General features: G+C 43.1%; 2 protein-coding genes and 1 pseudogene across 2 annotated transcripts in view; all 3 read left to right on the forward strand.

The window, feature by feature from the left end:
- The window catches only part of LOC147305289 (uncharacterized), a 255,472-nt gene that overhangs the window by 48,342 nt on the left and 182,917 nt on the right, over nt 1-24,213 (forward strand). The gene's annotated exons all lie outside the window — the stretch shown is intronic.
- LOC147305291 (uncharacterized) lies at nt 1,437-13,125 on the forward strand (annotated as a pseudogene).
- On the forward strand, nt 23,316-23,972 carry LOC147305292 (uncharacterized). The gene has a single exon (XM_086277261.1). The coding sequence runs from the start codon at nt 23,331-23,333 to the stop codon at nt 23,970-23,972; it is 642 nt and encodes a 213-aa protein (XP_086133387.1). The 5' UTR covers nt 23,316-23,330.

Raw genomic sequence — 24,213 nt, forward strand, 5'->3', positions numbered from 1 at the left:
TTTGGAGAGCTTCAGCCTCTGTCTGTACGTGGGGATTAGGTGGATCGTGACGTGGTCAGAAAGTCCGAATGAAGCGCGGGGCACCACACGATAGGCCCCGCTGATCGTGCTGTAACAGTGGTCTAATGTCCTCTCCTCTCTGGTCGGGCATTTAATATACTGCTTGTATTTGGGAAGCTCATGGCTCAGATTGGCTTTGTTAAAGTCCCCAAGAGCAATAATGAGAGAGTCCGGGAATGTCCACTCCATGTGCAGTATCTGCTCCGCGAGTGCGCACTGAGCTGCCTGCGCATCCGCATCTGGCGGGATGTAAACAGCGGCCAGGATGAATGAAGCAAACTCCCGCAGAGAATAAAACGGTTTGCAGTGAATAAAAAGGTATTCCAGAGAGGAAGAGCAGTGCTGAGCAATCACTGTTACATCTGTGCACCAGCCACTATTAATGTAGAAGCAGACACCTCCACCTTTGGTCTTACCAGAGAGAGAGGCCTGCCGGTCCGAGCGCAGCAGATGAAAGCCCTCCAGCTTGAGCGCGCTGTCCGGGATGTCCTCACAGAGCTACGACTCCGTAAAACATAAGACTTCATTATTAATGATACACAGTCTCTTTATTTATCAACAGAAATGTAAAAAAAAAAAAAAAAAGAGGAAAAAAATAATAGTAGGGGTGATTTATCAACCTCCAGACTGATTTCAATATTTTCCAGACTAAACTGGATGAATTCTTATACTGCATAAGCATAACAAAGACAAGACAGTAAGCAAACTGAGAGACAAAAAAATGTGCTTCATTTTTGGGCACTTTAATATTGACACCTTAAATGACATTAGTGCAAAAACAAAAATATTAAATATTCTTTACTCTTAATCCTGCGACTCCGTGTTTATGTTTAGTCTATTAGTATTCTGTGGTTTTGGTTACCTTGGGTGTTTGTATTCTTCTGTTCATGTTCCTATGTTCTGTGTCCCCCAGTCTGTGTTTAGTTGGTGTGTTATGTCATTGTGTGTATGTGTTTCCTGTTTTATTGTGAAGGTCTGCGTCTTATGTGAGTGTTTTCAGTTTGCCTCCCTAGTCTCGTCACGATAATCACTCCCAGCTGTGTTCCCCACCTGCGTGTAATCTCCCTGTGTTCTCTGGGTGTATTTAAGTTGTGTCTTCTGTCATGGTAGTTGCTGGTTCGTCTGTGTTATTTCCCTTCCACCCTTCTGTGTTGATTCTCTGGTCATTCTCCCTGCATGTCACGTTTGTATTCCGGTTAGTGTTTTATTTAGTTTTCCCAGTTTAGAGTTTTCACCGTTTTGTTCCTCGCCACCCTGTCTGTTGTACCTTTTAGTTGCAAATAAACTCACCCTCCACTTCAGCAGCCTGCAGTTGGATCCATTATTATTCACACGGCTTGCCCCGGCAAACCGTGACAGTACGAACCAGCCACAACATGGATCCAGCAGACTTGCCCGGGGAGAGGGATCTGATGCAAGTCCAACGCCTGGTCGACTGGATAACCCACACCTCGAATACGAGAGCAAGGATCGTTGGGATAAATGGTATCGAGGCGATCCTCAACAGAAATCCCTATCTCCGCCAGGTCAGAGGATGTTTGGACTTATTGGCCAACTTGTATGAAGCCCGGGAGGCGGCGCAAGCTCGGGAACTGTCGGACTGGGTCCTGCAGCAACAAACTACAGCCACCCCGGAGCAGCCGCGTCTGCCTCGCCTATCGGATGCGGTTTTTCCAGGCCCGTCGGAGCCCTCTGCGGGGAGGAAACGCCGATCGCGCCGCGGTCGCGCCACCCCACAGCCGGACGTTCGGACTTCTAATTCGCCGGCTGTGGTGAGTGAGGACTGTGTCTTTTCCAGACAACGTGACTGTTCATTCAGGGGCTGTGTTTTGTGTGGCGGATGTCAACGCGAGCTGCGTATCGCCTGCGCAGCTACTCCCAGCTCAGTTAGCTCTCCCGCAGCTACTCCCAGCTCAGTTAGCTCCCCCGCAGCCACCCTCAGTTCAGTTAGCTCCCTCGCAGCCACCCTCAGTTCAGTTAGCTCCCTCGCAGCCACCCTCAGTTCAGTTAGCTCCCTCGCAGCCACCCTCAGTTCAGTTAGCTCCCTCGCAGCCACCCTCAGCTCAGTTTCCAGTGTCCCCCTCAGCTCAGTTTCCAGTGTCCCCCTCAGCTCAGTTTCCAGTGTCCCCCTCAGCTCAGTTTCCAGTGTCCCCCTCAGCTCAGTTTTTAGTGCCGCCTGTAGCGCAGGCCCCAGTAGCTCCAGTGCCGCCTGTAGCGCAGGCCCCAGTAGCTCCAGTGCCGCCTGTAGCGCAGGCCCCAGTAGCTCCAGTGCCGCCTGTAGCGCAGGCCCCAGTAGCTCGAGTGTCGCCTGTCGCGCAGGTCCCAGTAGCTCCAGTGCCCCTGCTACCCGTAGCCCTGGCTCCAGCATTACCGGTTCCACTCATTCACTCCATGCAGGGAGAAAATTTAAGGTCCAGTCAGGGAGTTTCTCGCGCTTTAGCTGCTTCAGGCACCGTTCTGCACTCCAGGGCTTCCCCAGAGGCTAGGTCTCAGTCCCCAGCTGATTCTGGACCCCTGAAGGTTGAGCAGCCCTCAGAGAACAACTCCGTGTCAGTGCTGTCTGAGCAGGGCCAGTGCTCAGCACAGCATCCATTGCCTTCGTGTCTGCCAGAGGACTCCATGCCTGCTGGCTTTGTGATGGCTTCTGCTGGAGGGTCCGAGGGACCGCTCCGGCCTTTGTCTCGTGTCTCCGCTGGAGGGTCCGAGGGACCGCTCCGGCCTTTGTCTCGTGTCTCCGCTGGAGGGTCCGAGGGACCGCTCCGGCCTTTGTCTCCTGTTTCAGCTGGAGGGCCCGAGGAGCCCGTCCAGCCTTCTGCTTCGTCAGCTGGAGGGCCCGAGGAGCCCGTCCAGCCTTCTGCTTCGTCAGCTGGAGGGCCCGAGGAGCCCGTCCAGCCTCCTGCTTCGTCAGCTGGAGGGCCCGAGGAGCCCGTCCAGCCTCCTGCTTCGTCAGCTGGAGGGCCCGAGGAGCCCGTCCAGCCAGCAACAGCTGCAGCCTCATCGCCAGCTGCAGCCTCATCGCCAGCTGCAGCCTCGTCTGGTCCAGCCTCGGAGCCTTCAGCCTCGTCTGGTCCAGCTTCATCCGAGTCTTCATCCTCGTCTAGTCCAGCTTCAGAGCCTTCAGCCTCGCCTGGTCCAGCTTCAGAGTCTTCATCCTCGCCTGGTCCAGCTTCATCCGAGTCTTCATCCTCGCCTGGTCCGGATCACCATCGCCTGAGTGGCCGCCGTTGCCTTCCGCACGGCCGGCCCCCGGACCAGCGCTGTCGTCGCCGCCGTTGCCGTCCGCACGGCCGGCCTCCCAAACTGTATCCACGTCGCCGCCGTTGCCGTCCGCACGGTCGGCCCCCTGAACTCTTTTTGTCTTGGACTCCTGTGCTGTCGGCCTCCTGGCTGGCCCCCTGAACTCTTCTGCTTTGGACTCTGTTTTCCTGTGCTCTGGTGTGCCTTTCTTTTTGTTTTGGACTCGTGTTTTTGTTTTTGTCTTTGACCTTCTGGTGCTCCTGTTTTGTTTTGCCCCGAGCCCTCCGAAGTACTGACCTTATTTTGAGTTTGATTCCGTAAAAAGTGACAAAAACATTAGTGTCCGTTGTGCAAGGGAAGAAAACTTCTTTTTACAGCAAAAAAAACCCCCTAAACTTCCAAGCAAGCACCGAGTGCGCTACTACGTAATGGGAAATTCACAGAGAAACTCACGGATTCTTCCACTGACCGCGGCACACTTGCACCAGGGTAAACCACCGCTACGTTACAGGTGAAAATAGAGCAAAAGGACCGCTAGTCTTTGACGTTATTTATTTTCTGCTGTGTTTTACTTGCATCTGAAAGACTGAGTGTAAACACTAATATATATATATATATATATATATATATATATATATATATATATATATATATATATATATATATATATATATATATATATATATATATATATATATATTAGGGGTGCAACGATACACAAAATTCACGGTTCGGTTCGGTTCGATACTTTGGTGTCACGGTTCGATAGTTTTTCGATACAAAAAAAATGTTCATGCCTTTTTAATTTGTCATTTATTAAAATTATAAATATATATTTTAACTCAAAAGTACAGTTTTTAAATTTAACCCTAACCCTTGTGGGCGTTTTTTATTTTGACAGCGAATGCGCACCTGCGGACCACTTATGTGCAGCCCTGGTTATTTAGCTCGTCATATTGCAGCCACAGAAATTATTTTGTCCATGAAACCATGAAGCTGCACTTTCTTTTTGCCTTATAGTCTGATTTGTCATAACTTCTCCGTTTTGTGGTAAGCTTTTCTTTGGCTGTCACTTCTTCACCCTGACCTGTCTTATTTGGCTCAGAAGAAATGAAATATATCCTCCTGCTTTTACACACGCACTCACATAAGCTCAGCGATTCTCTGCGCGATCAACCTCTCACATGTTTAAGCTTGCTGCGGGAGATTTCACTTGTCATGTTTGCATAGTAAGCTAACGATTAATAAGACGATGTCAGAGGAATTGGTGCACAAATTTTCATCACTCACAGATCAGTGCTGTCGCTCTCTATACACAGTTCGCGGGATTGCAAAGTGAAAGCAAAAAAACAAGTGCAAATTCAAACGCGATTTCAATATGTCACATATTGACAGTGGCTCACCGATGCCAATGACATAATTACCCAGCTACATTTCTGAAAGAATGCAAAAGCATTGACATATATTTTTCCTTCCTACAATAGCCCGACGGGCAGGGAAGAGATAGATTTTGGTGAGTGAAGATGAGTGATTCCTCAATCAGATACAGGGCTTGCAATATCGCTAGCCCGACGTCCTGGGGCTAGCGATTTTCTTCAGTCGGGCTAGCGATATTGCAAGCCCTGTATCTGATTGAGGAATCACTCATCTTTGGAAAAGAGAGTTTATTACAGAGAAATGTCTCTTTCCAAAATAAAAGCTATACTATCCGCTTCTTCTGGGCTATATTCTCAGGAGCATAAGGAGAATCATGTGCTAACAGCTGTCTAAATGACTCGGCTAAAGTTAGTAGCATGCTTTTTGTTTTTGTCTTTGCACTAGGATGATGTCGGCGTAAATGTGCAGTCATATTCGTTGTGTTCCCACTAGTGATTTCAGGTTAATCTCGTTGAAATGACCTTAACGCCACAACACGGCAAATCTCCGTTAACGAGCTACCGCCGATCGCCCCGTGCATGGGGCTAGACGGCCAACACGTTAACGAGCTAACTGCGCTAACACACTAGCTCCCACCCATGTAATTGAGCATTGCACGGCACATCCAACATACTGTTTTACTTTAGTCCATGACTCACTTACCTTCAGGGTCATACGTCACATGAAAACCAAAATAATTCCAAACGCCAGATCTGGAGAGCTTAACTTCTGTCTTGCTAGCTTGCCCTGCGCTCTTCCTTCTGACTATGCTGTCTGTGTTGAGCGCTCAGTGGATCTGCGCTCGACAGTGCAGCCTAGGCGGAGTAGTCGAACGCAGATTCACTGAGCGCTCAACACAGACAGCATCGTCAGAAGGAAAGTTGATAAAATAAATTACAAATGTTGTATTGTTCGATACATATACGTACCGAACCGAAAGCACTGTATCGAACAGTTCAATATCGATACGAATATCGTTGCACCCCTAATATATATATATATATATATATATATATATATATATATATATATATATATATATATATGTGCTGGAATGTGCAGAAAATTCTTCCAGTCAGAGAATGTTGCATATAATAAAATTTTTTGCTTGATGCATAAAGTTAAAAGATTAAAACTAACAAAACAAGTTTTAAAAAGGGACTTTTCCATTTGATTACATTTTGTATGATGGATTATGTAGAAAAAGTAGAATTGGGCTTAAAGATCTATCGCTTTTTCACCTATAAAGAGATAGGTAAATCGTGTTTTTAAAAAGTAACTAAGTAACTAAGTAAGTAATTACTTTTGAAAATAAGTAATCAGTAAAGTAACGGGATTACTTTTTGGGGGAAGTAATCAGTAATTAATTACTGATTACTTTTTTCAAGTAACTTGACCAACACTGGTTGTAAAGATCCAAATATTGCTTATATATTTTAACTTAATGAAATAATGTTCTCGGTAAGTTCCACCAGACCTGAAATGATCATAAAACGTTATGTGAGAAAACAGAAAAAAATGGCATATTAGTGGCATTTTAAGAATAATTTGATGAAAAATTATATTCCTAAATGCTATAGTTAAGCTGTATATATGTATTGGATGAATACTACTACCTTTAAAGTAATTTTAGGATATTTTAGAGATCTATGTTAGTATGATGATGTATGACTCAAAACAACAAGAATAGTTGTTTCTTATTATCCAACAATGGCTCAACTGAAAATCCAACCAGCAACAGTGTAACCAATCTTACCAACAAAGCTAAATTTGGCCATTTTTAAATGAGCTGCCTTCCACATTCAACTACATTTTATTAATGTAGCTGTGGCACTGCACTGAAACCATATTTGTGTAGTTAGCTGATTAGCATCAGCCCCTCATTCAAGTTTTAGAATCACTGGCTCGTTCACCAACTGAGTGGCCTACAGTCATATTGTCATAATGCAGCCATTATAAGCTCCCTGCAGACTCAAGTTGACTTGACAGTTGAGGGCAAAAAGCTTTCATGAATACTAATAATGTCATGAATTAATAACATTTAAGGAATTCACCATAATCTAATGCACGTCGTCAGTTTCAGCAGCTCGCACCAAGACAAAACAAACTCAACTAAAAGAAGTCAACTTTAATTGTCTAGACTTTTCTACACATAAAGCATCGCTTCAGAACGTATCTATATGTGTTTCCTTGGAACCATAAACATGATTATGGATTGCAACATTCCTTTTTTAGTTTATGCTTTAAAGGTCTGGTTTTGTTTTTTGGAAAGTATGTTTTCGCTTGGCTTTTGTCATTATTATAGAAACAGACCAATTTCTGTTATGAATATCTAAAAATGTTTTTTTTTTTTATTTAAGCATACCTGTTTCAAAGTACGTTTTAATTACTGGGATAACTACACTGATCCATTTTCTTAGTTGATTTTGAATATTTCTGTATAAGTTTTACCAAATTTCCTAAAAAGGTTTTCATGCATTTATTTAATAGCAATGGGAAGGACACCCGTACGAGTCATGAATACAAATTCATTATGTATATATATATATATATATATATATATATATTAGGGGTGCAACGATACACAAAATTCACGGTTCGGTTCGGTTCGATACTTTGGTGTCACGGTTCGATATTTTTTCGATACAAAAAAAATGTTCATGCCTTTTTAATTTGTCATTTATTAAAATTATAAATATATATTTTAACTCAAAAGTACAGTTTTTAAATTTAACCCTAACCCTTGTGCGTGTTTTTTATTTTGACAGCGAATGCGCACCTGCGGACCACTTATGTGCAGCCCTGGTTATTTAGCTCATCATATTGCAGCCACAGAAATTATTTTGTCCATGAAACCATAAAGCTGCACTTTCTTTTTGCCTTATAGTCTGATTTGTCATAACTTCTTCGTTTTGTGGTAAGCTTTTCTTTGGCTGTCACTTCTTCACCCTGACCTGTCTTATTTGGCTCAGCAGAACTAAAATATATATCTGTCTGTGAAGGTTCTCAGTCATCCAGGTCATCGTAGTCAAATATATATCCTGCTGCTTTTACACACGCACTCACATAAGCTCAGCGATTCTCTGCGCGATCAACCTCTCACATGTTTAAGCTTGCTGCGGGAGATTTCACTTGTCATGTTTGCATAGTAAGCTAACGATTAATAAGACGATGTCAGAGGAATTGGTGCACAAATTATCATCACTCACAGATCAGTGCTGTCGCTCTCTATACACAGTTCGCGCGATTGCAAAGTGAAAGCAAAAAAACAAGCGCAAATTCAAACGCGATTGCAATATGTCACATATTGACAGTGGCTCACCGATGCCAATGACATAATTACCCAGCTACATTTCTGAAAGAATGCAAAAGCATTGACATATATTTTTCCTTCCTACAATAGCCCGACGGGCAGGGAAGAGATAGATTTTGGTAGCCCGACTGAAAAAAATCGCTAGCCCCGGGACGTCGGGCTAGCGATATTGCGAGCCCTGTATCTGATTGAGGAATCGCTCATCTTTGGAAAAGAGAGTTTATTATAGAGAAATGTCTCTTTCCAAAATAAAAGCTATACTATCCGCTTCTTCTGGGCTATATTCTCAGCAGCATAAGGAGAATCATGTGCTAACAGCTGTCTAAATGACTCGGCTAAAGTTAGTAGCATGCTTGTTGTTTTTGTCTTTGCACTAGGATGATGTCGGCGTAAATGTGCAGTCATATTCGTTGTGTTCCCACTAGTGCTTTCAGGTTAATCTCGTTGAAATGACCTTAACACCACAACACGGCAAATCTCCGTTAACGAGCTACCGCCGATCGCCCCGTGCATGGGGCTAGACGGCCAACACGTTAATGAGCTAACTGCGCTAACACACTAGTTCCCACCCATGTAATTGAGCATTGCATGGCACATCCAACATACTGTTTTACTTTAGTCCATGACTCGCTTACCTTCAGGGTCATACGTCACATGAAAACCAAAATAATTCCAAACGCCAGATCTGGAGTACACAGAAACCATATAACAATAATTATGATTAGGTTTAGAATTAAATAGATGAATGAAATTATGATCAATGCTGAGTGGTTAGCTGTTGCAAAGCTTTTACAATAAGAGACACATTAAAATTGGTTAGCTCCTCAAGACTGACTCGCTTCAGAATCACAACTAGATATATGTTTGCAGCAAATAAAATGAAGGTTGTGTACACTGAACAAGCCAATCAGAAAGAGATGCTTGCATTATTACTACTGACTTTCTGCACATGAAAACATAAAACGGTTTTATTGTTTATTTGAAATGCAAAATTGAAATTGAATTTAAATGTGCTCTGATTGCTGACCAACATGTATATGTGTGTGTGTGTATTTCTGCATACATGTATTAAATATTTGCTGCTTTGTTCGAAATCTTTCTGATGATTAATATGGTCAGTGAAATGATGCTATAGGAGTGAAGCATGAAGCTTAACAGTCATAGCGGTAAAAATCAGTCCTGCCTGCTTACTCAAGCTGTCTGCTATGGGCTCAAAATGTGGTCATAAATATTTTGCACTTGTAAATCGGTTTTGTACTTGTAAAAAAGATTTGTATGTGTAAAAAAAATTTGTGCGTGCGTAAAAAAGATTTGTATGCATAAAAAAGATTTGTGCGTGCGTAAAAAAGATTTGTATGTGTAAAAAAGATTTGTGCGTGCGTAAAAAAGATTTGTATGTGTAAAAAAGATTTGTGCGTGCGTAAAAAAGATTTGTATGTGTAAAAAAGATTTGTGTGTGGACTTAGTCAAAAAAACCCTGCAAGTTACAACTACGAATTTTGACCCTATTTTTCTTCCTTTCATCTGATTGGTGAATGTCATGTCAATCACAAATGTAACAATCCAATCAGAGAACAGATGGGTTTGGCTGTCGGAGGGGCGCTTTTTTTTAACTGCAGGTCTTTGAAGGGAATAAATGCCCTTTTACATGCCAACCCAGCATTTTCCTTCATCACCACGAAGGAAAACAGTCTGTGGTCGTCGAGTTTGGTGATTTTTGTGTCACAGGACTACGTGTTTAATATACAGGGACTTCCACAGCCTTTTCAACAGCGCTGCGGACCGCGGGGTGGGGGCGGGCAGTGTTTTGGAAATGACAGTCTTCATTACAAAGCTTTCTTCGTTATGAATTAGCATACATGTTTTTATTGAACATTTGAAGAACTATCAAAAAAAACAGAAACTCTTGTAGTTCACATAAAGTCAGAGATAAAAACGACAAGGAGCAGGTGCATCTAGTACAGGTAGAGCTGCTGCAAAAACCCACAGAGCCCAGCAGCCAGCAACAAATTCTGGATCCTTTGCTTTTAGTTAGCAGTTAGCATTAGCAGCGTATCCTGCATCCGATGTGAAAGGACTTTTATGCTGCTCGCTGTGACTCACAGCAATGGTCCCGGGTCAGCCCTGGCGTTGTGTTAAACTAATCCTAAAGTAATAATGTATTTCTAACCACTGATATACCACAACTTTTTCCTTTCAACAGCTGCTGAAAGTAAGGGGACCTAACTGCTATCGGATATTTATATAGAGATTACCCTTCAAGAACCTGCAGTTCAAAAAAGTGCCCCTCCAACAGCCAAACCCATCTGTTCTCTGATTGGATTGTTACATTTGTGATTGACATGACATTCACCAATTAGATGTAAGGAAGAAAAATAGGGTCAAAATTCGTAGTTGTAACTTGCAGGGTTTTTTTGGCTAAGTCCACACACAAATCTTTTTTACACATACAAATCTTTTTTACACATACAAATCTTGTTTACACATACAAATCTTTTTTACACATACAAATCTTTTTTACGCACGCACAAATCTTTTTTACACATACAAATCTTTTTTACGCACGCACAAATCTTTTTTACACATACAAATCTTGTTTACACATACAAATCTTTTTTACACATACAAATCTTTTTTACGCACGCACAAATTTTTTTTACACATACAAATCTTTTTTACGCACGCACAAATCTTTTTTACACATACAAATCTTTTTTACGCACGCACAATTTTTTTTTACACATACAAATCTTTTTTACACATACAAATCTTTTTTACACACACAAATCTCTTTTACGCACGCACAAATTTTTTTTACACATACAAATCTTTTTTACGCACGCACAAATCTTTTTTATGCACGCACAAATCTTTTTTACACATACAAATCTTTTTTACGCACGAACAAATTTTTTTTACACATACAAATCTTTTTTACAAGTACAAAACCGATTTACAAGTACAAAATATTTATGACCACATTTTGAGCCCATAGTCTGCTGCTAATCTTAGTACATCACCTTTGCAATTTATTTTAATAATCTGATTCAAAACTTTTGCGCTGTGAAAGGGACACTCCAAATCCAACAATTGGTACATGTCCCACAACCAGTCGTCCAACCTGCAGTACATATTTATTTAATTATAGGTGGATAAACTCCATGTGCTGACAGATGATAGAGAATTAGGAGTTATTACTGTTCAACCTGGTCTTAATGAGTCAATATAAACAGTGCTCCCTGCCCACTCAGAATATGATATTTTTCAATTATGCAATCAGGACATTATTAGCAGCTGATACCCATTTTATACATTTTCTATATTGTTTCTTGGAATTTTCCAATCAAAGCTTCATCATCATCATATGACCCCTCAACTTGAATGTAGGGAGTAAACCACGCAAAACTTATAAGAAACTGCAGGAATCCTGATCATGAATAAATAAATAAACACTTTAATAACATGATTTATAAAAATATATTACGTAGATGTTTTAACAACAGTTTTTACTAAAGATCTATAGATTGCATCATTTTAAAATATAGAAAATTGCCCACTGTGAACCACAGAAAGCCAACGACTTCCATCCTTGGCTCAAATGTCCTCTCTGTGATTTTAAACACATGTAAACAGCATTTCAGGAATAATTGAAAACCCCCATCTCTGCCTGTCTATGAAGCGTTCTGAGTGAATGGTATTGATGTGTTTTTTCCTTAATAAAATTAATCACCAAAGATTGTTAGAGTTTTAATTTTACATTACTGTTAAAATCCCATTTTTAAAAGTATTCAGTCAAAAATTGTTAATATATATCTAAACTTTGTGACAACATATAAAATTTATAACAGAGGGTAATTTAAAAATATGTAGAAGAAAGCAGTTTCTACTTGATGGAATCACCTGACAAGTTTATTTAGGTCTGGAGCCTATCCCAGCTAACATAGGGCGAGAGGCAGGGTACACCCTGGACAGGTCGCCAGTCTGCTGCAGGGCTGACACTTAGAGACAGACAGCTGTTTGCACTCCCACTTACGGGCAATTTAGAATGACCAGTTAACCTAACCCCACTAACTGTATGATCTTTGGACTATAGGAAGCCAGAGTACCAGGGAGATGCCACAGGAGAACATGCTAACTCCACACAGAAAGGCCCTGGCAAAGTGGTGGGATCAAACTCAAGACCTTCTTGCCGTGAGGCAACAGTGCTAATCACCACACCACCTAAGAGCTTCAAGCAGAGTTTGAAAAAAAATTCCTCTACAAGGACAGGACTGAAATTATTTAAAAAGCAGCCAAAGTCCAAAGAAAAACTTTGAAATACATTCATAAAGTCAAGAGAGTACTTAGAGAAAGACTGTTCGAAATGTAAGAGTTTCAAAAAATCTAAAAAATAAATCAAAATATCAGGTTGCAATCTGAAGGACATGCTCATAATTCAGAGGTATGAAGAAATAACAGCCTAGCAAACAATAGGCCTAATAAAAGTTAGTTCTACCAGAGTTAGAAATAACTGAAACAGCCAATCAGATTTTTTTGCATCCAAGTCTGTGATTGGTTGGTTTTGTGGCACAAATATAATGGTGTACATAACAAAACTTGCACCTGCAAGTTTTTTTTACGTGCGGTCAGAATAGTGGCACAAAATAACGCCATAGTTATTGTGACTCAGATATGACGGACCAATGACTTACAAGGCCACAAAATCTTTTGACTTACCTGAAGTTGTTTTTATAGGCACTCACTAAACTATTTTCCAGAAACTGGAGAGCATTACCTTTCAAATACTGTATGGATAAATCTTCAGTGAAAATAGAGGAGACAATAATAGTGTAAATGGCTATAATGAAGTTGAAACTCATGTTAATTTTCTTTTCTCAGCTACTCTCTTTAGGGAGCTCCACAGCAATTCATTCTTTTACCTCTATCTCACCCTATCTCTAGCATTTCAACCCTCTGCAGGTCCTCTTTCACTACATCAATTGATTATTTCTATGGTGTTCCTCTTTTCCTCCTGCCTGGCAGCTGCATCTGCAGCATCCTTTGACCAGTATATCAACTATCCCTCCTATCTGGTGTCCAAACCAACCTTTCCTCTGTAACATTGCGTCCAAACTTAGCTGTCCCTCTGGTACATACATACATACATACATACATACATACATACATACATAAATATACATATTACAGGGAGCTGAAACTTGAATATATTGAATGAAAAGTCAAATATACAGAATGAAAGTCTGAATATATAGAATGAACCTTAAATATATTTACTTCACTCACACCTCACTTACTTGTTAGTTCTTGGTTTTAAAACTACATTTTTGAGTTTAAGAAATTAAAAGGAAATTAAGTTTTCATTCCACATAGTCTTCCTTTAGGACGACTAACGGTCAGCTACAGGTTCACTACATTTAGTCTTCTAAGATGCAACAGTACCTAAATTTCGTCATCTGTAGTACAATACTGAGCCTTATTACTAGTAGTAGTTTATAGAGTGCAGGCATTTTCAATAGAATTATTTTCTAAATGGCATTTCATAGACAGATAGATGGATAAATAGTTTGAGAAGTTCTGCAGATTTTCAGAAATGTAAAACTGGGTCACCGTTAGAATCTCTGGTCTACAGCCAGTCCTCAAGTTACAAATGTTTTAAGGCCACGCTTCAAGTCCACAGGTGGATACGAGTTTGCACTTTTCAAAGTGATTTCGGGTGTTGATTTCAGTGCTGCCTAACCTGGTGACCGCTGTTAACATTCTGATCAAGCATAAAAAGGTTATCAGATATTGACCATCCAGCGAGCTGACATTTCCTGGGCAAAGCCCTGCAGTGCGTGACTGTGTTTGAAAGACCAGCAGCATATTTATTAGAAACATTCCATATTTAAAGTGAGATGGGCTCATGCGGAGTGAAGGTCGCGGCTTATTTTCAAGTCTCACAGTCATTCCACTTTTGTATTTAACCCAAAATTATTTCAGCCTATGGGCTGCTTTGTTTCCGATGCAGTTTTATTCTCTGCCTTCGAACCGGGCACAATAGGTTGAGCTCATTTTAAAAGCCTTGACTTTGAAAAGCTTGCAAACGCAGAGGTGTTCAAAGGGTCCTTTTGCTGTTGCCAGGCAACAAAATATAGTTAGCTGCTGCCAATCAAAAGTGAGGAATCAAATAAAGTAATGTAATTAGCTAACTTAAGAACAAAAGAAGAAACTTAGTATCTATTTCAGTCACTGCCTCACGCTCTTTAATTTATCAGCTTGTTCTCTCGCACTGAAACGGCATAAGTAGGAACAACCACAGAAAACCTTTGCTTGCCTTTATTTAACAGAGCATTAGGCCTGCTTGTCTGCTAGTTGCGTCTGATTGGACAATACGTTTATAAAAAAAATAGCAGAGCAGGGTCATTTTCTTCTTGGAGCCCGTCAAAGCGTGGTCATTTTCAACTTTGAGTGCAGGTGCTTCCTCAATAAAAGCAGGGAGGCACAAGTGGATAAATGAGAGGCGCCTGGAGCAAAAAAGCAGAATGTGAAGTGCTTCAGACCCATTCAAAACAACTACAAAACACCCCCTGTTGCTAGAAATGCATCACATATGATTACAGCCCCAAGGTACAACATCCCAAATCAAACTTAATTTTCCACAAGAGAACATTTAGATCATTACACTACGAAAAGAGTGACCCTTGATTTAGGGAAATTCATGTCATCAAAGTGTTCTGGATGTGCACACTATAAAAGTGAAAGGCTTCATTAAGAGGAACGACTACAAAAGGAAAAGGAGATGGGTTGAGGACGGGTTTCCACAACCAATCACAGCACGCTGCTTGTTTTATAATTCTGTTCTATCCTGCTATTACGGTCTTTTTATGGAGAGGTGGGAAGTAAAATTGCACTTAAGTACAATTTTCAGTTATTTACTTAAAAATTTTATTCCTTTTATTCCTAACTACTTTTTACTTTTACTCCCTGAACAAATATCAGTAATTTTGGCTTCTTAAGTTTTCAAAACAGATTTGTTACCTCTGTTTTAACGCATTTGAGTGGAGTTATTATTTTGTCACAGTTTTTTTTTTTAATTAAATGCAGTGTTTTAGATCAACAAACATCAGCAAACATACACACTGTTTGTGTGCAGTTTATCTCACAGTGTCTGGGAGCTGAGTACAATTAGAATTTTAAAAAGTTAGACTAAAGTTTGTACAGGGAGTGCAGAATTATTAGGCAAATGAGTATTTTGTCCACATCATCCTCTTCATGCATGTTGTCTTACTCTGTATCTGTATCTGTATCTTTATTTATTTCAGACATAATAAAACAAACAAAAAAAAACAATATATACTCGTCTACATGTATTTTCATTTACGAATATGAATATATGTGTAGATATACACACACACATGTATTTGTACAGACAAACAAGAAAAATATAATAAAATAAAACACATTCGTCTAACATGAGATAACAGTTGTCTGGTCTGAAAAGGAGTAGGAAGAAGTATGCACATACTTATTAACTCCTACCCCTGCTCAACATCTTATTAATCCCACATATTTACCTAATTCTCCTCATCACATATTCCACACAATACACAAGAAAACTTATATCAACAAGGCTGGCACGATATTTATAATTTAAATACGAGTTGACATATTTATACATACAATGGGTGATTGTCTTTTTCAATATCATATCCTTCCAAGAGTAATTTTCGAAGTGTCTTTATGAACTTGCCAATTCCTGAGCATTGCTGTAATTCTGCAGTAAAGCTATTCCACAGTTTTACTCCATAAATAGTTACGCAAAAGGTTTTAACATTTGACCGTGCTTTAAGAATCTTCAGATTCAATTTACCCCTTAGTTCATAGTCTCCTTCTCTGTCATAGAACATCCTCTGTATATTTCTTGGTAACATATTGTATCTAGCTTTATACATAATTTTTGCCGTTTTATATTTTATAAGATCCATAAACTTCAATATTTTTAATTTCAAAAACATGGCGTTAGTATGGTCTCTATATCCAGCTTTACTAATTATCCTGATTGCTTTTTTTTTAATTTTACATATTGGTTGAAGTGAAGTTTTATATGTGTTTCCCCAAATTTCCGCACAGTATTCCAAATATGGCAATATAAGTGAACAGTAAAGTACCCGGAGTGATTTGGAAGGCAAAAAATATTTAACTTTAGTCAGTATGGAGACACTTCTTGACAGTTTAGCTTGTACATACTTTATATGAGGTTTCCAGCAGATTTTGTTATCTATTATCACACCCAGAAATTTTGTATCCGAAACTTGCTCTAATTCGACATTATTTACTAATAACTTTGCTTCGGCATCTTTTTTATAATTTCCAAATAACATAAATGTCGTTTTTTCCAAATTTAATGATAACTTATTTCTATCAAACCATGTTTTCAGTTTAATCATTTCTTGTGTGACAATTTCCAAAAGCTGCTGTAAGTTCTCTCCAGCACAAAAAATATTTGTATCATCTGCAAATAGAATAAACTGTAATATATCTGATGTTCTACATATATCGTTGATATAGAGGATAAACAGCTTTGGTCCCAATACTGACCCCTGCGGAACTCCACAAACAATGTCCATACACTCTGATTGATGTTCCCCAATTTTCACAAATTGTTTCCTGTCTCTCAAATAACTCTTTACCCACTCTAACACCACTCCTCTAATGCCATAATTGTCATGGTCCTGGGTCGGTGACCCAGCGCTTTTAGTTTGTTATCATTTTCTAGATGATTGTTTAAGTTCTGTGTTATTTTCGATCTGCCTCTGAGTCTGCGTCTGTATCTGTCTGTCTATGGTGTCTCCCCATCTGTTTGTGAATCTGTCTGTTTAGTTCAATGTCTTGTCTGGTTCCATGTATCTGAGTTTCCTGTTTTATTGTGAAGGTCCGTGTCATATGTGAGTGTGATCAGATTATGTTTCCCCTGTCCCGTCAGCCCAGATTCCTCCCAGCTGTGTTGCCCTCCTGTCTCTCATCCCCTGATTACTGGTGTGTGTATTTAAGCCCTGTGTGTTCTCCTGCCTGTTGCCGGTTCGTCTGTGTTCCTCCGTGTCAGTCTGTGTAACTCCGTGTCAGTCTGTTACCCTGTGTTCCACGGTGTCCTGTTCCTCGTCTGCGTCTCTCTGCTATTCATCATCCGTTGTCATATGCTCCCAGGTCTGTTATTTTTAGTTCTCCCAGTTTAGGTGTCTTTAGTTGTTTGTTATGCCCCACTGTTTGTTTGCCACTACACCTCTGTAAATAAAACCACCGGTATCTCATCCACTGCCTGCATCTTGGGTCCTCCTTCTAAATCCACACGGCTCGCCTCGGCAGCCGTGACAGTACGAACCGGCCACTATGGACCCAGCAGCATTCAACCCGCCCAAGGAGCTCCGGGAGGACATTGTTTACTCCGTGGACAAATTAATCAACGCGTGGCTGGAGCACGAGGGGAGAGAGTTTCGCCAAGCCGTGGCTAATCGGCTACAGCGCTTGGTTTCTGGTCTCCCCTGGCTGCTCAGCTCACTTCACCCGCTCGCACAGAATTTCATTCTGAATGGACTCCGTCTTCACCCCCCGGCTGCTACCACCCACCCTGCAGCTCATGCTTCACTGCCCAGTCCGACAGAGGATGTTCTGCCCGGCCCGTCAACCCAGCCTTCGAGGGGGAAACGGCGCTCACACTGCCGACGCTCCTCGCCACAGTCGGACCTGGGGATTTCCGAGCAGCCAGCTGTGGTGAGTGGACAGGACAGTATTATTGGTCTGAACTGTGGGACCGTTTACTCAGGGGTGATGTTCTGTACGGCACAGGACAAAAACTGTTTATCGCCAGAAGCTCAGTTAGCCGCCCGGCCAGAAGCTCAGTTAGCCGCCCGGCCAGAAGCCCAGTCGCCACCTCCGCCACAATCAGCCTCACAATCCATAGCTCAATTACAGTCACAGCCAGACTTATTACAAACCCTGTTACAATCCATGGCCCAGTCAGTAGCCCGGTTAGCAGAAGAATCATTAGCTTTATCCTCAGTTCAGCCTCCTGTTCAGCAGTCACCAGCCCTGCATCCTGTGTCAGTTGCTCCACCACCTGTTCAGCCATCACCTTCACCTACTCCTCCTGTACAGCAAGCCATGTCAGTCCAACCCATAACGGACAGTTCAACAACTCCGTACTCTAAGCAGAGAGACAAACCCAAGAACAATGTCAACATTCCTCAAAGGCTGGCCAGTTCTGAGACTGAGATGCACTCCAGGGCCTCCCCAGAGGCTGGGTTTCAGCCCCCATCAGACTCTGGACCCCTGGAGTTTAAGAAGCCAGCTGAGGACTGCACCCAGCTGCCGCTGCCTGAGCAGGGTCAATGCTCTGCGCAGCTGCAGGCCGCTATGTGTTTGCCAGAGGCCCGTGTGCCTGCTGGTCCTGTTCTGTCCCTGCCAGAGGCCCGTGTGCCTGCTGTCCTGTTCTGTCCCTGCCAGAGGCCCATGTGCCTGCTGGTCCTGTTGCGTTCCTGCCAGAGGCCCGTGTGCCTGCTGGTTCTGTTGCGTTCCTGCCAGAGGCCCGTGTGCCTGCTGGTTCTGTTGCCTTCCTGCCAGAGGCCCGTGTGCCTGCTGGTTCTGTTGCGTTCCTGCCAGAGGCCCGTGTGCCTGCTGGTTCTGTTGTGTTCCTGCCAGAGGTCTCCGCACCTGCTGGTTCTGTTCTGTGTGTGCCAGGGGCTCCAGTGCCCACTGGTTCTGAGACTGTTTTTGCTGGGGGGCCCGAGGAGCCCGTCCAGCCTTCTGCCTCGTCAGCTGGGAGGCCCGAGGAGCCCGTCCAGCCATCTGCCTCGTCAGCTGGGGGGCCCGAGGAGCCCGTCCAGCCATCAGCTGCAGTCTCATCACCAGCTGCAGTCTCATCACCAGCTGCAGTCTCATCACCAGCTGCAGTCCCATCACCCTCGCCTGCTGCAGTCCCATCACCCTCGCCTGCTGCAGTCTCATCATCCTCGCTTGCTGCGGCCTCAGAGTCTTCGGCCTCGCCTGGTCCGGTTCCAGCATCCTCATCAGCATCGCCTGGTCCGGCTTCTGCTTCAAACTAAAAACTACTTCCAAAACATTCAGCTTTGATATTAATGAGTTTTTTGGGTTCATTGAGAACATGGTTGTTGTTCAATAATAAAATTATTCCTCAAAAATACAACTTGCCTAATAATTCTGCACTCCCTGTTTTCCCATCTAGTGATATGATTTTATCATTATGTTAATTAATGTAGTACAAGGTTCAGTTAGCCTTGCACAAAAATAGAAACTTCCTCCAAAGAGCTACTTTGTTACTTTGAGTACATTTCAGAGCCGTTACATTTTTACTTTTACTTGAGTAAAGAGGTTGACTCGGTACTTCAGCTTTTACTGAAGTAATTTTTAACAGTAGTGTTTGTACTTGTAATTTGGTACAGAATGTCTGTATTTTGCCAACTCTGTTTGTACGTAACTGTGCTTTTTGTCATGGTCCAGGCAGGCTCTGAGGTTTATTGTGTTTATTTTGTCGTCCTCTCTTATGTTACAAAAAACGTTGAGTTCTAGATCTACATTCCCTTATCAACACCTGGGTATTTGAGGACTGGATGTTGAAGCAGATTTTCACCAGATCGTCTTTAGTGTGATGGTGGTAATCAGGCTCCCTGTACATAAAGATAGACAAACTTGTTCCACTTGTGTTCCTCCAAGAAAGTCCGAGTTCCCCACCATCCACTCACACCCTGTAATCTCATAGTTGTAACTTGATGGACTTACCTGTCTGCCCACTCTCCATCATGCCATTCACCTTTCTGTAAGCTCGCCTGCGCTCCAAAGGACCCCCTTAGCCTCAATCACTCAAGCCTCCAAGTAAGACTGTTAATCTTTTCCTCTACCTTTTTCCACGAGACACTTATCCATCTTGGCCTCGGCTAATTTCTCCTCTCCCACAGAGCTGCCAGTTGCATCGCTGCTGTCAGAGTCTATAAGTTTCACATGCTCCTTTCTGAGAACTTGTTGCCTTTAAATAAATCTTTTAAAACTGAAACTTTAAATGCATATAGACACTGACGGTTTCCATGCCCTCCTGTGTTTTAAATGCACTTTCGAACAGCACGCAGCAACACTACATATGAGCAGGTGGAGGGAGGTTTGGGGTTTTCACTCACCCCCGTTCTGTTAACTGTCGAGGCTGGGGGGCTGGGAGGAGGTGCTGGCCGTCAGATTGTGGTCTGGGATGCGGGGCCTCCCCGCTACTGCAGATAAGAAGACGGTTTGCTTTCCTCCACCCCAGAGAGAAGGGTTACATCTCCTGGGTCCGGGTACGGTTTGCCCCTCTGGGGGCGGGGGTACCCCGACCTAGGATATAGAGTATGTTTGGGGAGTGTGAATGTGTGTATAGTGTCTATTTGTGGCTGTCTCCATGTCGGGTGAGTGCCAAGTATTTTTTGTGTATATGGGGGTGGGAATGCACGTTTGTGTCTGCGTGCGCCTGTTCGTCTGTGTCTATATGTCAGCTTGAGTCTTACGGTGTGTTCACACCGAACGCGATGGACGCGAACAAAACGCCCCAAACGCCCCTAATTTGACACGTGCACATTCGCGCCTCAACGCGTGTCCAAGAAAAATCCATAGCGCGTCAGACGCGCGTGAACCGGAAATGTGGGAGGAAGTTGTGCCAGACGGTATCTTTGCAAGATGGCAGCTGTCGAGCTAGCGCTTGAAGAGAGAGTCTCCCTTCTCTATGTACTGTGGAGAGCAGAGCAGCGGCGTAAAAGACGTCCTCGCCGTACCTGGGTCCATCTGGTGTCCTGGTGCAGCCACAACAACCTGGTGCTGAATGCCCAGAAGACAGTGGAGATTATTGTGGACTTCAGGAAGCACACAGCCCCACTCCCCCCCATCATCCTGACTGACACCCCCATCACCTCTGTGGACTCATTCCGCTTCCTGGGTACCACCATCACCCAGGACCTGAAGTGGGAGCCCACCATCATCTCTGTCATTAAGAAAGCCCAGCAGAGGATGTACTTCCTGAGGCAGCTGAAGAAATTCAACCTGCCAACACGGACGATGATGCAATTCTACACTGCAATCATCGAGTCCATCCTCACCTCCTCCATCACCGTGTGGTACGCTGGAGCCACTATCAGGGACAAACAGAGACTGCAGCGTGTTGTGCGCTCTGCTGAGAAGGTGATTGGCTGCAGACTCCCATCTCTGCAGGACCTGTACACCTCCAGGACACTGGGGCGTGCAGCTCGGATCTCAGCTGACCCTTCTCACCCTGGACACAGTCTGTTTGACCTGCTCCCCTCAGGCAGGAGGCTCCGGTCCATCCGCACCAGAACCTCTCGCCATAAGAACAGTTTCTTCCCCTCTGCTGTTGGACACATGAACAATAACCGTATGACTGTTCCCACCACTAACACATGACCCTACGCTGTGTTCACTGCATCATTCCATGTTTGGCACTGATCACCACCTGCACTCATGTATATATCATGTATATATCTATCTATCTACTTAGCACTTTTAATTCTTATTCTTATTTTTATTTTCATGTCTATTTAAGCTTAATTTATAACAGTATGTTTGCACTAAGCACCGCAGCAATTTCCTAATGTTGTAAACCTGCTCAACATTTGGCAATAAAACCCTTTCTGATTCTGATTCTGATCAGGTCCTCCAGAGGCGTGAGCAGTTTGATGAATTTCACCATTTGCTCCAGGAGCTGCGCCTGGATGATGGCCGATTCCAGCGATATCACCGTCTTTCCCCCGTCGGTCCCAGAATCGCCCGCCTAGACACCAATTACAGGCGCTCAATCCCACCTGCAGGTTAGTAAAAGTATTTAATACGGTAGTCCTTTATTGATACCTGTGCTAATATATGCTAAACCATCCATTTATACACTGCTAACATGGATGTGCTATGCTAACAGTGAATGCTCTCGGTGTTTACTAATAGTAAACTGTGGTACGGAGATGACTGTTTATAATATTTCCATTGATACTCAGAAGGTCTCATCAAGTCCCGATTTAATTCGATTTATGCTGTTATCAGTGTTTGCAATGATAGCATGGCTGTGGTGTCATATCAATGTATGCGCTCGGTGTTTACTGATATCAAACTGTAGCATTAGAACCACTGAGTTAACCTTTGTAGTGATACTCACTCCTTTTTATTTAGACCTGGTTTAATTCTGGGATAGTTGAATATTTGTATATAATCACCGCAGACTGTTTTAGATTATATCTAATATATATCATGTGTTACGCCCCTAGTCTAGGCGGGTAGGGACGCACATAAGGTTGGAGGAGAGAGAGACAAATCCCCGCCCTGGTTCCCAAGCCAAACATCCAAACCAGTTGTGAGTAAAAAAAGTGATTTTATTTAAGGACAAGAAGCATAGCTCCAGGGTGAGCCCAGGCCAAAATAATGAACAAAACCAACTAAGTCCCACCAGAAAAGACTAACTAAACCCTAGGAAAAAAAAAAGAACAAACAAATGACAGAGCTATCCCTCGCTCCCTGACCAAGAAAACAGGAGAAAACGATTCCAAAAGAAAAGGCAGCTCACCCCTTCCGCTTCAGCCCACGAGTGCCTAAGCTCTCAGCTAATGCACTAGGAGCGGCTTTCACAATTCACACTCCCACAAATACACAAGATAAACACAGGCTGGGAAAACCAGGGTCAGGACTGCGACGGCTGTCAGGCTACTCGCTCGTTCCACACTCTCTCTCTCTCTCTCCCTGGAGCTGTCAGAGCGGCTTTTTGAATGTGGTCACCTGTTCCATGGTCCAATCAGCTGCGCACTACTCTTCATTAGGGGAGGGACCTGTAAAGAGTCTTAAACACAGTAAAGAGACACAGAACAAACAGCCCACACAGTGTTCTTATGGCCACAGCCGTAACATCATGTAATTATCCTTATAATTACAAAATGTTTTATGTAAGATTTATGTTTTGTAATTTGTAATTTTGTAATTTCAATAATATATTTTGTAACTGCAGTACACATAATACTCATTTTAAACAATTTTGTCCAGGTTCCTTGCCACCGGGGACTCCTTCAGGACCATCGCGTTCAGTTTTCGAGTTGGTGTGTCCACGGTGAACCAGATCATCCCCCAGGTAGCGACGGCCATCTGGGGCTGTCTAGTGGATGATTTCATGGCTGTGCCTTCAACTGAAGACTGGCGGTCCATCGCAGAGGGATTCCAGGAGCGCTGGAACTTCCCTCTCTGCTGTGGAGCTCTGGATGGAAAGCACGTCCAGACGAAGGCACCCCCCAACTCAGGATCCATGTTCCACAACTACAAGGGAACTTTTTCCATTGTTCTCCTTGCGGTTGTGGATGCAGAGCAACGCTTCCGCGTCATTGATGTTGGGGGGTACGGGAGGACCAGCGACGGTGGTATTCTAGCCAACTCCACCTTTGGTCAGGCTCTTCGGGCTGGGACTCTCCATCTACCTCCTGACCAGCCTCTACCTGGTGGAGAACACCGTGGAGCCCAGCCCTATGTCTTTGTGGCTGATGAAGCGTTCCCGCTGCGGCGTGAGCTCATGAGGCCTTTGCCTGGACGCCTCCTCCCTTTAGAGAAGAGGATCTTTAACTATCGCCTTTCCAGGGCCAGGATGATAGTGGAGGGTGCCTTCGGTATCCTCTCCTCACAGTGGAGGTTGTATCGGCGCGCCATGGAGCTCCGTCCTGAAATTGCGGAGAAGTGTGTGAAGGCAACTTGTGTTCTCCATAATTTTCTGCGCTGTGTGGACGAGAGAGGGGCACCTGCTGTGAGGGGTGTGGCACCTGCTGTGGTGGAGCCGTTGCAAGGCCTGGGTCGTATGGCAGCAAACAACTCCTCCAGAGAGGCTGTCCTGGTGAGGGAGAAATTCATGGCTCACTTCTCAAAGGAGGGAGCAGTGTCTTGGCAACCAAAGGAGTAGCCTGTTTGAAGTCCCAGTGACTTCCCCACAACGGCTCTTTTAAGAGCCACCCACAAACCTCTAAAGAGTGTTCCTGTCTTTTTAAAAATTTCTCAATAAATGGAGTTCTACTCCAAAATAAACTAACCTCTTTTTACTCTCTTAAGTAACTTGTCTTCACTATGTTCCTATATACAGTCTGGTACAAAAGTTTGAGCAACCTTATTAATAGTCATTATTTTCCTGTATGAATTGCTGTTAC

This window comes from Aulonocara sp. 'chitande type north' Nkhata Bay, linkage group LG20 (assembly GCF_057382095.1).
Source record: "Aulonocara sp. 'chitande type north' Nkhata Bay isolate Kocher_YH1m ecotype deep benthic linkage group LG20, A_spYH_male_GT1.1, whole genome shotgun sequence".
Lineage (NCBI taxonomy): Eukaryota > Metazoa > Chordata > Actinopteri > Cichliformes > Cichlidae > Aulonocara > Aulonocara sp. 'chitande type north' Nkhata Bay.

What these genes read in the sequence shown, in the direction of transcription:
- LOC147305292 (XM_086277261.1), top strand. Translation starts at nt 23,331, where the DNA reads ATGTTCCACAACTACAAGGGAACTTTTTCCATTGTTCTCCTTGCGGTT.